General features: G+C 41.3%; 1 protein-coding gene across 1 annotated transcript in view; it reads left to right on the top strand.

Annotated features, from left to right (window-relative positions):
• The window catches only part of GTF2F2 (general transcription factor IIF subunit 2), a 91,070-nt gene extending 78,476 nt beyond the window's left edge, over window positions 1-12,594 (top strand). The window contains exons 9-10 of the mRNA XM_042868591.1: window positions 4,545-4,688; window positions 11,708-12,594. Of these exons, the coding sequence (XP_042724525.1) occupies window positions 4,545-4,688; window positions 11,708-11,827 (264 nt within the window). The 3' untranslated portion in view covers window positions 11,828-12,594. The remainder of the gene's footprint in view (window positions 1-4,544; window positions 4,689-11,707) is intronic.
• Window positions 12,595-13,147: the final 553 nt, after the last annotated feature.

The raw sequence follows: 13,147 nt of genomic DNA, 5'->3' as shown, positions 1-13,147 counted from the left end.
TTGCATCAGTAAAGGCAGCTTTGAGAATTTCCTTCCTGTTACTTTTTTCTTTTGTGTAGGAAACATCAATTTTAAAATTAATGTTGTTTTTTTTTCTCCACATGGAGAGAGTTGTAGCTGAGCACATTTTCACTATACTTCATTTGAAGAGGCACAAATGGTACTGTGACTTTTTTCATTATTTTTAGAGATTGTTTTGGAAGTCACCGTATCTTTCCTTATCGCTCCATGTTATTTACTCATTATTCCTGCAGCCCTACCACGTACAGGATGAACAACCTCAATGCCTGGCTCTTGTTCTTGGCCCTTAAAAACAAGCCAGAAACCAGAAAAAGATGGGATTGTTTTCTTCCATCACTTCAGCTTGACCTTCCTACTTGAGGAGGTTGCAGCTTGATTCTTTTTATTCTTTGTGTTTTTATTCTTTGTGTTCCTTTTATTTTTGTTTCTGGGGAGGTAGAAAATCACTGAAGGGTTGGGAAGAGCAGACATAATAGCTGCTTCTGTAGCAGAGCCATGCAGTCTGTAATCTTTCACACCACATCTTTCAGCTGTTGTACTTTTAACTCAGAGAGAAGTTACTATCCCCAAAACCAAGTACAGAGGTCTTTACACTGGAAAGTGACCTCAGGTGTTATACAGGAAACCAGAACTCAGTCAAGCATTGAAAATAAAAATGCCTTCATCTCTCGTACCATTTCTCTGGACTTGACCTCTGATGTATCAGAAGCTTGTCTGGCAACAAATTTAAAGCTGGATAATTCTTCTCTTCCTCTTGTAATAGATTACTCTGCATGCATTGAAAATGTTAGTATTGTTGGCATACGCCAGTGTCTTAAATGTAGTAGTGCTCTATGGACAACACAGTGCAGTGTTGTTTGCCAATGCCAGCAGCTGCACAGAAAAACTAGAAAATGATGTGAATCCCCAGTCAGAGAAGGCTGAAAAGTCAGGCTCAAGAAAGCTGGATCTTTGAAGAAGACCCAGTAAAAGTGCAGTTCCTTCTTTCCTTTTATGTTGAAGGAAACATATGATAAATCCTACAGGACGATTCCTGTGCTTGACTGTGAACTACCAAAGGGAAAAAAATCTGAAACAGTTTTCAGTCAAAGAACAAAAAATATCTGATGTACATAACTACATTTGCTTGTTTTTGGTAATATTTGGGTTGCTGTTTACTTGTTTTCTTCTTAAAAGCTAGTATAACATGGTACTGTCTCTATCTTGGTGTCTTTCCATGTAAAGATGATACTGCCACACTTTGTGGTGATCTTACTCATTAAGAAGCACTTCCAATTTCATTACTTATGACAGTGGGTTGTTCCCATCAGCTTTCTCCAGCTTACAAAGCAAAGATTTTTAATACAAATAATACTAGAAAATAGAAACCAAAATTGTTCTTGTAGTTGCAAATACAGTCTCTTAACCAGACAGTTTAATGGAATTCTGATCATTACAGCTACTTTTTGATGTTAGAATGAAGTATGAACTAGACTGTAGTCTGGGATGTCGCATATTAATGTATTTAAGACCAAAGGGATGACTGTCATACTGCAATAAATCCCAAATGCATGTCTTAAAGCATGCATATCTCATTTTCCTCAGTATTCACAACTTATAGTGGCAAGTCCCTATGGTTATGCACTGAGTTAGGACTTGACAGTGGTAGCTGCATAATTCATAGATGCTTCCTGTGGAGAGATGATTACTCTGGCAGGAAAAATATTTCATATGTCATCATGTATCTTAGGAAGTGCTGACATGAGCCAAATGTACATCAAAAGCTGACCACTGTCAGAGATGTCAAAGATAAGATGTGTGAACATTTTGGCAATCAATCTGCAATTTAGTGTGCTGTTTATCTTGCAGGTAGCAGAAAGGGCCAGCAGTCTCACCTATGTTGTGTTTTATCCTATGTTTCATGCAACCAAAGACAAGTCTCCTCCTACTTTCTACTCTTCATGCTCACTAGCAGAACTTGGAGAAGTGCTGTAGGCCATAGTAGACTCATAGAATTCTAGCACAGTTGAGGCTGGCAGGGCCCTCTGGGTCCCTCTGCTCCATCCCATGCCCCAGGAGGGACACCCAGAGCAGGGTGCCCAGGGCCACGTCCAGGCAGCTCTGGGAGATCCCCAGGGAGGACACCCCACAGCCTCTGTGCAGCCTGTGCCAGTGCTCTGTTACTGCACAGCACAGAAGGGCTCTTGGTGTTCAGAGGGAACCTCCTGTGCTCCAGTTTGTGCCCATGGCCTCTGGTCCTGGTGCTGGTCACCACTGACAGAGCCTGGCTGCAGCCTCTGACACCTTCCCGCAGGGATTTATGGACACTGATGAGATCCCCCTGAGCCTCCTCTTCTCCAGCTGAGCAGTCCTAGCTCTCTCATCTCTCCTCATGGGAGAGGTGATTCAGGCCCTTTCCCATTTTGGTATCCCTTCATTGGACTCACTGCAGACTTCTAGACGAATGAGATTTTCCCTGCCCCTCCAAATTCCATATAAATATACCAGCAGAGAATTGGCCAGCTGTTTTGCTAGCGGAGCTGCAAGGCAGATAACTCTGAGTACATCCCTGGAAAAGATTTCAGCCTTACAGCCAGAAGAACACTGTCATTCTATAAGCTATGTAGTTATTTTCTACTATATTAATGGATCCTGGCTGTATCTTGTTTTGGTAGTTTTGCAGTATTGTGAGACTTTGCCAAGAGAAAAAAGAAATTGAATCCACAATGGAGTTTCCAAAGCTTACAATTGAAATCTTTCCAAGGTCAACAGGCAACCCTAATGATTAGTCTGCTGGACTTTTAGAAGCAGCAGATATTTTGACAAACTGTTACTTGTAGCAGGGGCAATGTCCTACATTTATGTTGTAGTCTAGTTTCTGTGCTGTGTAGCAGTCCTGTTCCAGATAACAGCAACCAAGATGATGTACATAAAGCTGTTCTACTTGTTGTTACAGTTTACTACCATTACAAAGCTATTGCTGTTTTGAAGGACTTGTTCTTTTTTGTTTTCTTGTTTTTTTTTTGAAATACAGAGACTCAAGATTTAAATAATTGCACCAAAATGTATCAGTGGATGCAAATTAATTGAATTAGATAGGCTGTATCTTTTATAGCACTAATATATACTTGGAAAAACAGTCAAGTATTTGAATGCCTAAGCTTCCCTCCAGGTTTTTAGCTGAAGGAACAACCTTCAAGTTACAGATTGGAAGCAATTGCTCTACATTCATTTAGTAATGAAGTCTGTTTCAGAATTTGAAAGGGAAAGGTGTCTCTGTCCAGAGACCTGTGAACAAGAGCAAAAGTAGTAACAGGCTTTATCCTCTTTGAGACAGATAGCAAGAGACAGCCTATTTTCAATCAGAAAGAAGAAGGGAGTTAGCTGGCAATGAAGTACAGGAAAAATGTGGAATGAAATTAATATCTCCCGTCAAAAAGATGATTTTCAGTCTCCAGTAGAACTGTGAATTTTCATCTGTAGGCTTCCTCTCTGAAAAACTTCCTTCAGGATCAGGTTTGAGACATCAGAGGAGAGATGCCACTTGTATGAAATTATCCCACAGGCAACCAGGTCTTTATCCAGTGCACAAGTTCTGTTCTGCTATGTCATGCTGCTTTTCATAGACTTTGCTTGAAAGCATCTACTGATCATGTGAAATGCAGTACTGTTCTGGGGAGTTTGATGGTTTTCTGCTATTGAGGATGTTTTTGAGGGTGAATGGGGTATAATGTACGGGCAAATTCTGCCATTGGTGCTCAGTAGTGTCTGTTATTGCTTTGATCTATGCTGGTTTGTGCAAGTCTTGCTTCTGATGATGAAGTTGGTGAAACACAAAAAGCATTTTTAGCGGTTGGATAAAAGTTTCTGCAAAAATATATGGCTAACTTGCATAGATTGTAACAATTAAACATTTTTAATATATATCCTAAAATAGGATGATACGTGATGATGAGGGCCTGTACTTGCTTAGAGTTTTTGTTTCAGACAACAGTAAGTTTGTTCATGGTACTCAGAATTCTGTTTTCCTATTTGTGGAGTAATTGTCTCGAGTGCCATTTCTGGAACGGATGAGGCAATGTCCAAAGAGCAGCTAAGCATGCCTTGAGCAGGTGATGTCTGTGGTCATGGTGCAGCTGTGTTGCTCTGTGGATTTTCATGAGCGTGGCAATTTGGAGGTTGTTTATTGTTATTATATCAACAGAGGTGGAACAAAAGCACTAGCTCAGTTTGGATGCTTGTACTAATATTAATTCTCCCTTCAGGTTTGGGCACATCATGCAGGCTTTGCTTCTGGTGTTTTGGTTTGTTTGTTTGTTTTTAAAGCAGAGATACATATCTGAAAAGCTCGCTGTGCAAGGACATAGTGCTTAGTTTATGTTCATAGAGGAATATTTGAGTGCTCAAAAGAAAAATTTTCAGATAAAAAGCACTGAAGAGTGTTTTATTATTATATAGAGATTTTGGTGTCTTAATATTCAGTGCTGAGAATCACATGGTTTTACATATGAATGTATTTAAAATGTTTTGCATCTCATTAACAGATTGAATATGAAAAGAAAAAGAAAGAAGATGGAAAACGGGCTCGAGCTGATAAACAACAAGTATTGGACATGCTCTTTTCAGCCTTTGAGAAACATCAGTATTACAACATTAAAGACCTGGTGGACATAACCAAACAGCCAGTGGTATGTACTAGTAGTCTTCTAATATAAGCATTTTCAGTAGTTAACATTATGTTTACTTTCCATATCCAGAAAATAGTTTAATGCACACTGTATGCATTTGAAACAAATCTCTTAGTGGTTTTTTTTGCAACTAATGGAAATCAGCAGCTTTTAAGTGCGCCCTTATTGAACTGCATAGGATACAAAGCATTGCAGTGAGTAAACTTTTGAGAGAGGTGGTTTGAGTAACTTACCTGATCTCTTGTTTATTTAGGTTCTCTTCAATACTAGAAACCAAATTCTGTAATGCTTCCGTGTCTTCTGTGAGTGTTATTTCTCTAAGTAGTTCATGCTAGGAACTTGAGCATAATGTCAGCACCTGCAAAAGCTCTTAATTTCCTTTACAAATAGAAGAAATCTTAAAGTAGAGAGGGTTCGAGTGTCTGTTTGCTTTTCTTAAAGACTTCTTTGGATACACAAACAAGAAAAGCATGAAGACCTACACTCACGTGGTGGTTGTGCTAATCTTCAGTGTTTGCCAGCTCCTTTCTCTGTCAACACAAACTTCGCAGTTCTTTCCCTTCTTCTACTCTTCAAGCTTTCCTTATAGACCAGGATACAGTGAGGAGATACTGCAACAGACAGAATCGGTAATTTTTGCTTGCTTACCAAATGCTGCTGTAGCTCTTGAGGAAATGGGATGGCAGGTCAGGAAATTGTATAGCTGATTCTTTTGTCTCCTGTCTCCTGGCTTTGTTGCAGATGGGCACACAGAGGAGATAAAGTTCTAGCACAATAAAATTAGAAGTGTTTGCAGAAGCTGTGTGGTTATTTGGTAGGACTAACAAAATCTGATTTCCTATGATCTGTATCACCTTAGCCTCACCCACAGTCATGCTCCAAACACCTGCCCATGCTCCTGATCTTTAGTTTGAAGTTGTCCTTCTTTTATTCATCAGTGGCTTCCATTGAACAGCGCTTGTAGCATCTGTTGTTGCCTGTTTTCCACGGTGGATATGAGGGTATCTTTTGTACTTTGGATGTTTTTTACTGTTGACTTTGATGTCTCTCTACAACCCTGCTGAGTTTTCAGAAGACTTAGGGAAACTTAATTGTGTTTAAGATCAAATGGAGCTACAATTTCAAAAGTTAACAGAGCTAAAGCAGAAAAAGGAACAGTGATAGCTGGAAAAAAATAGAAAAGTAGAAAAAAATACTTCTCTGCAAAAGAATAGAGGGAGAATAGAAATGCTTACCAGTTTTGCTCATTTGATGGTTAAGATAAGTGGATCAGTACCAGTGATTTGTATAGTATAAGGTACACAGTGCGTTCAGTCAAGAAACTGCACAGAGATGTTTCCCAGTTCAAATACATGTAGGTTCACAGTGTTGTAGTAACCTGGAAGAAACTACTTGGATCATTTATCTCTTTCTGCTGTTTCATTGATTTATCTAATGATTCAGCTCCTTATCTGTGTGGCATAGAAGGCTTGCAGCTGATGGAAAAGGAGAAGGAGGAAGGAGGAGGAGAAAGGCATGAAAGCAGTGGCAAGAAATTTTTTTTTCTTAATAAGAGATAGGTGTGACAGTCACTATCTTGATCACTCTCAATGTGAGCTGAAGCAGATTTATCCCATCTAACATGACTTCAGCTAGAAATAGTCTTCTGCAACTCCCACTTAAGCCATGGGGGAACAAAAGTCATCATCTTCCTGCAATGCAGTTTACCTCTGGAGTGTACCTGTTGCTCTGCGTCATCTCCAAGGAGCCTGCAAAAGCTGTGCTTCTGACACAAGTTTCTTGCAGTTTTGTATTCTGTATTTGCAAAGTACCTCAGGTGAATACTTTTATTACATTTATGATGAATTTGTAAATCTCCCTATGTGTGTCTGCTGTAAATTTATGCTCTTGAATGTGTTCTGCCCGTAGCACAATGCACCGTCTGTGTATGCAGGGTCTGGGTGGCAGCCCCTCTATTCCTAATTAGCTGAGGGCTCCTGAGATCAGCCAGCTGTTAGACCATTTCCTCAAAGAGGACTGTGCAGTCTCAGTTTCAAACTGTAAGAATTGGGATTTCTTGTTAATTCCCTGGAGGACTTTTGCCTTAGGTGTTGGTGCCCTTACAGCATCCTCACGCTTGGATGCTCTAACTGAATCAAACCCTCTTCCTGGTGCCTTTCTTCTTTCACTGAATAGCCAATATACTGATAAATTCAAAAGTAAAGCTGTGATAATTTCCCAACTGTGTTCCCTTTAAAAACTTCTGTTAGGAGTTGCTGATGGCATTCAGTTCCATTTCAGAACACTACCCATCATCTCCTGCTGCTCAGCCAGTTTTCACTCTGTGCGCGGGTTTTCTCTAATGCTGAGGGCTTCAACCTCCAATGTGAAACTTGTATTTCTTACTGAAAATGAAGTATCTGTTCCCAGTGCTCACTGTGACCCAATTGTTCACAGAGCAGCCAGACCTCCTAAGAAAAATCATAAATGCCAACAGGTTGAATAGGCGCACACATGCTGCACAGAGGTTGGCTGTTAATTAATCTCTGCTGAGTGTTCACTGCTTCATTTTCTGTCATAGCGTCTAAGATTTTCTGGATATGTAATTTCTTCTCTGATTTCTAAATGCTGAGGTTATTTTCAGAAGTGAGGGAAAAATGTTGTGGTTGCTGCAGCTCTTGTTGAAATGAATTCCTGGGCGCCTACATCTCTAGAATCATAGAACGGCCTGGGTTGAAAAGAACCACAATGATCATCTAGTTTCAACCCCCCTGCTACGTGCAGGGTTGCCAACCAGTGGACTCTAACTAATAATATGTAAAATACACTTAAAGGAATCAAAGACTCTGCCAGGAAAATAATAAATAAATGAGGGTATTTTTCTTATGCAGTAGTAAATGTAAATAGTAAATGGAATCCTTGCTGCAGAATATATTGCATCTCTCAGAGGAAGTTGCTGCCATCTTTATTTTGGGATTGTGCAATCACAAAGCAAGTCATTTCTGGATGCAAACTCCTCTTGTTTTAGAGAAGCCTGGTTTTATTTGGCTTTCTTCCTAATTAAAAGTAACAATTTGCAGTATTAGGCAAATCCATTGTCACCTACCCACATGCAAATATGCAGTGCTGCCTAGAAATATTGCTGTAATTCCACATTTGGGCTTAATGGCTGAGAAGGAAATACGCTTTTTGTGTGAGCAGTCAAATAGTTGGAGCATTTGGAACCAGGAAGGAGTGGAACCAGTCATCTAATCAGAAACGTTGCTTTTCAAAATAGTGTAGGTTGATTACAGTTTTTTCCTACATTCAGCTTTAAGTAATGGTTATGCTAATTCTGGTTTGATTTTATTTTTTGTTGAAGTTTCAGAAAGGTTTTTAGAGCTTGGAAGTGAATGCCTCCTTCAGCTTTTCAAAAATGTTTCTCTCAGTTCTGCTTTTAGTTCCTCCACTCGGAGCAGAGATGGCAGATAGTTTCAAACCTCAGTCGCTGCAGGCTTGTACTGCCCTTATTTGTGGCAGAACTGTTATCTCACTCATCACATTGGGTTAATTTGTTCCGTTTTAGTTTTCTGTCTAACTGAAATTCTTGGAAGTCTAGAAAGTTTGAGGCAGAAGTGGCACTGCCTGGGGAACTGCATCTGAAAATGAGCTGAAATTGGAGGCTGTGAGGTGACCTCATTGCAGCCTTTCAGTACCTAAATGGAGCCTATAAACAGGAGGGGAATCAACTCTTTGAAAGGGTAGATAACAGCAGGACAAGGGGAAATGGTTTTAAACTGAGGGAGGGAAGATTGAGGTTGGATGTCAGGGGGAAGTTCTTTACAGAGAGAGTGGTGAGGTGCTGGCACAGGCTGCCCAGAGAGGTTGTGGATGCCCCGTCCCTGGAGGTGTTCAAGGCCAGGTTGGATGGGGCCCTGGGCAGCCTGGTCTGGTACTAAATGGGGAGGTTGGTGGCCCTGCATGTCGCAGGGGGGTTGGAGATCTATGATCCATGAGGTCCCTTCCAGCCCTTGCCATTCTGTATTCTGTGAAATTAAAAGTAACCTTCTGTTAACTGGGTGGAATGGCACGGAGGCATGAAGCAGGCAGTGTTAGGTGAGATAGGAGATAGATTTTCAAGAAGCAAGTAGTTGTGGCACTCAGTGATATGGCTTAGTGGGCATGGTGGCGATAGGTTGACAGTTGGTCTCAATGACCTTAAGGCTTTTTCCAGCCTTTATGATTCTGTGATTGATTCTGTGAATCACATCGTGCAGAACATCACCCAAAGGCAGTGCCACAAAGGAGCAGCAATTCGCTCACCGTGTTGTGCTTCTCCCCATTCCCACCTTGGGACCTAGCTCCCACGCTGCAGGTTGGGTCTCTCAGCACAGTAACTGTGTCTTGCTGTGCTTCATGTGACTGGGTGCATTTTGTATTTAATTCTCATGAATCTGTCCACATGGTAGAATTTAACCTTGAATCTGAGCGTATTTCTCCCACCCACGCTGCCATCTATTGAAGTATGTTGGTGACACTACCAAAAGCTAATACACATGCATACACAATGATAGCAAACAAGGCACTGGATGTGCAAGCGTACACATCTACATGCACTCACATAATAGCTTTTCCACCTGCTCTGATCACCTTTTAAAAAAAACATTCCACAGTAGCAGCATCAGTGTACAGAAATATTCACTGGAACAGGTTGCCCAAGGAGGCTGTGGATGCCCCATCCCTGGAGGCATTCAAGGCCAGGCTGGATGTGGCTCTGGGCAGCCTGGTCTGCTGGTTGGTGACCCTGCACATAGCAGGGGGTTGAAACTCGATGAGCATTGTGGTCCTTTTCAACCCAGGCCGTTCTATGATTCTGTGATTCCATGAAAAGTGCTTGCACTTTCACTGCTGTTTTATTGAGCAGATTTGTCGTATGGGCCCAACTGTCAAACAGTGACAGCATCTCTACATCAAGTTGCATTGGGAAGGTGTGTTAGGAGCCTCACACCGATCTACTGCTGCCACCTGCTGGGCTTTGCATCGTGCGTGCCCCAAAACTGAAGGAAGTCATCCCTGCGGTGAGCAGAAGCACAGCTGCCTCAGGCAAACAGCAGACCCTGAGGAGCTAGTTTGTGCCTGCAGTCCGGTGTGGGCATCTTTCTAATGTGGACAAAGTGATCTTTTAAGCAATCTCATTGCTTTGGGGTGTCTTTTTAAAGGATCGTTTTTGCTACATGAGCCTTCAGTGAAGTATCATTGTTAGTGTGGGATCAGGCTATTTTGGGCTCTGTAAATTTTTATGTGTAACTGGAGAGAGAATAACAACAGCTTTCTTGAAAAAAAAAAAAAAAAGAACTTTTCTTTTTAGTCACTGCAAATAATTTTCATTTCCCAGGTTTTTCATTTGGGAAAAATGAACAGAGTGTAAGGAAGGTCCCTGGAGGTGCTTAAGAACCGTGTGGATGTGGCACTGAGGGATGTGGTCAGTGGGCATGGTGGGGATGGGCTGATGGTTGGGCTGGATGATCTTTGTGGTCTTTTCCAACTTTAGCAACTCTGTGATTCTATGAAGAGATCAGGCAGTTCTTCTTTACTGTCACCAACAAATATTTGCCATTAATGACTTGGAAGATGTTGATATTTTCACTTAGTGTAACTGGAGATACAGAATATACCAGGGTTCCCATAGCTCCCGATCTGTATATGCACTCAGTGAGGATTGAAGTATCCGGACTAAAGCAGTTGTGATTTTAATGTGGAGATTCTTAAACTGTGGCCTGCAGTTGCCATGGTGATCCTCCAAAGTCAGCACTGATAAATATTTAAACAAGCAAGCAGGGAGATGGCTCTTTAAAAAATGCAACAAATTATTGATGTTTATTACAAGGAGGAAAGGAGGGCAATATTTGTGAGCTGTCTTATGTAAAAGTTTGTGCTACTGGTTATCGTAGCTTTACTTTTTTTTTTTTTTCTCCCCTAATTTCCCTGCTTAGTCTTAATATTTGAATATATTAGGAAATTCTCTGGCACCTACTCAACACTTCCCTAAAAACAAGGCAGAAATAAAATGCTGAAAGCTTTGCAAAACAGCTGAAAACCAACAGCTTGAGGCTTTGGTCGGATCAGAATATGACAGCGGGTTTAAAGGTACTGAAAATCCTAATGTAAGGAAGCTGATTCTCCTACTGTAAGCCAGGAGCTTTTAGCTTGGCTTGTGAAACTCCAGCAGGAAGGTCTGTGTGGTAACTGCAACTTACCAAAAGGCACAGTGGCCACATTAAGGCAAGCTGCATGAATTTCATAGCAAAGGTCACAGGGAGCCGTGCAAGGAAAGACACGTGTATGTAGAGGTCAGATGGAGCTGAGAAAAGCCAAGGGCCTGAAATAGGCTTTTATAATGCCTTACTTTGTTGAGACAGTAGCATTGATGTGACTGCACAGGGAGCAAGAGCCAGGAGCATGTCCATAGGGCTGTGGTGACGGAGCTGTGTGACAGCCACCTCCGGGAGTGCTCCTCATGCAGATCTGCCATCTGCCCCATTAACGTCTGGCATGGCAGCAAGCTTCCGAAGCAGAAAGCAAAGCAGCACCCCCACGCCTTCGTCACTTAGCAGGAAATGTAGCCGTGCACAGATTTTGAGACCAACTGCATGTCTGACACTTTGGGTACGTTGGGTATGTCTCAGTCATTTGATTTTCCAAGTGTGCCGTTTTTTAGGGTCACTGGATGGAAGAGAATTTGAAATATCAGCAGGTCCTTCCCTTCGTGGGAAAAGGGAGCCTGGACGAGATCACTGAGAACCTCCTCCGACCAAATCTGGAAAACATCCAGTGATGGGCACTCAACCATGGCCCTGGAGAGGTTGTCCCAGCAACTGACTGCTCCCATTGTAAAAATGTCCCTTACATCAAGATGAAATCTCTCATTGTGCAGCTTGTACCTATTGCCCCTTGTCTTCTCTGTGTTAGCAAAGTCAACGCGATGTGGTGGAAGATTGAACATCAGGTATGAACTGTGGCAGTTGCCTGTCTTTGTAATTTGCTGTCTTGTTTCCTTTCAGATATACTTGAAAGAAATTCTAAGAGAAATAGGCATCTACAACGTGAAGGGGACCCACAAAAACACATGGGAGCTGAAGCCAGAATATAGACATTACCAAGTAGAAGACAAAAGTGATTAAGGAAACTGCTCATGAAGCAAAAGAGAACAACGGAGGAGAGTGATTGCAGTGAGGGAGCTGTCATGGGTTTGCAGACAGGACTGAGCACAGCGTAACTCTGCAAGGTTAAATTTAAATGAAAACAACCAATACTTTGTAATTTTCCTTAGCTCCATTTGTTTTTCAAAGGAATATTTCTTTTAAGTTTCTATAAATGTTTGTCTTTTGACAAAAAAAAATATTTATAGAATAAACTTGGATTAGATTAATCTTTATTAGAAATCTTTTTACGTTCTGACTTGCTTTTTCTTGATAGCTTTGTGGTTCTTCTAAGCCTCAATGACTTGGAAGGGCAACGTGTCCCAGAGAAACCTGTAACTTCCGTTTTTTTGCATCCAAGTAGAACCAGGTTCATGCTCTCACTTCTGCTGTCATCCTTCAGGACTTCACCTGGGAGGCTCTAAAGTCGTGCAGTGCTTGTGTAGTGATTGGTGCACAGACACTGTGCTCCTTTGGCAGTCAGGCTTTAGGAAGAACAGCCAAAACAGTTCATCACAGCCTTGAGACTTCATGGGAACAGATCAGCACAGCTAGAAAACCTTAAAACAAGGGCTATTAGATACACAGTTCTGTGGGAAAGATGACAGTCCCTTCTAGGTGACGACTGAGGGAAAAAGAGAACTGTCTGCTAGGTACATCAGGAAATAGATATATCTTATGCTTTTTTTTTTAGTGTTACCTATGTTTTGTGTTCAAGCATACCAATAAAAGCATTGTTTTAATTTGTACCAAGCAGTGACCTATCTTACTGACTGAAGACATGTCATGATTTAGAAGGTCTTATGTATGCCGTTTTTTTAAACAGCATGTTGTTATTGGTGGCTTTTTGACAGGGTTCCCTTGTGCTTGGGGAAGATTTCTTAAGGTGTCTGTTTCTCTGTTCCCCCATTTTTGAAATGTAGATTGTAGGGTTGCATGTTCAGCATCCTTTTTTGGGAGGGAGCAGGGAGGAAGGTGGTACAGGACCACTTAATTATATTCTCAGAGCTCGTGTGTTAAAAAACAGAGCAAAGAAAACAGTGGAAAAGAACTTCTTAGTGTGTCTGTGAATGAAGTAGGTGAGATTTTATAGCATGACTGTCACATTCCTTCCAGTTCTTCAGATGGGTCCATTGCTTTTGCACACAGTAATAAAATCAATGACCTATTTTAAAAGCAAATATTTCATTATTGGTGCACTTTCAAGCAATAAAAGCTTAGGAGGAGGATCAAATGCCTCAGGTTTGTGTAACAAGTGACCCTCTATGCATGTCATGCATTTTAATTTTGCTCAGACTGTTC

This window comes from Lagopus leucura, unplaced genomic scaffold (genome assembly GCF_019238085.1).
Source record: "Lagopus leucura isolate 7727_CA_CO unplaced genomic scaffold, USGS_WTPT01 Super-Scaffold_100001, whole genome shotgun sequence".
NCBI classification, from domain to species: domain Eukaryota; kingdom Metazoa; phylum Chordata; class Aves; order Galliformes; family Phasianidae; genus Lagopus; species Lagopus leucura.
This window is presented reverse-complemented; position numbering and strand designations above follow the sequence as displayed.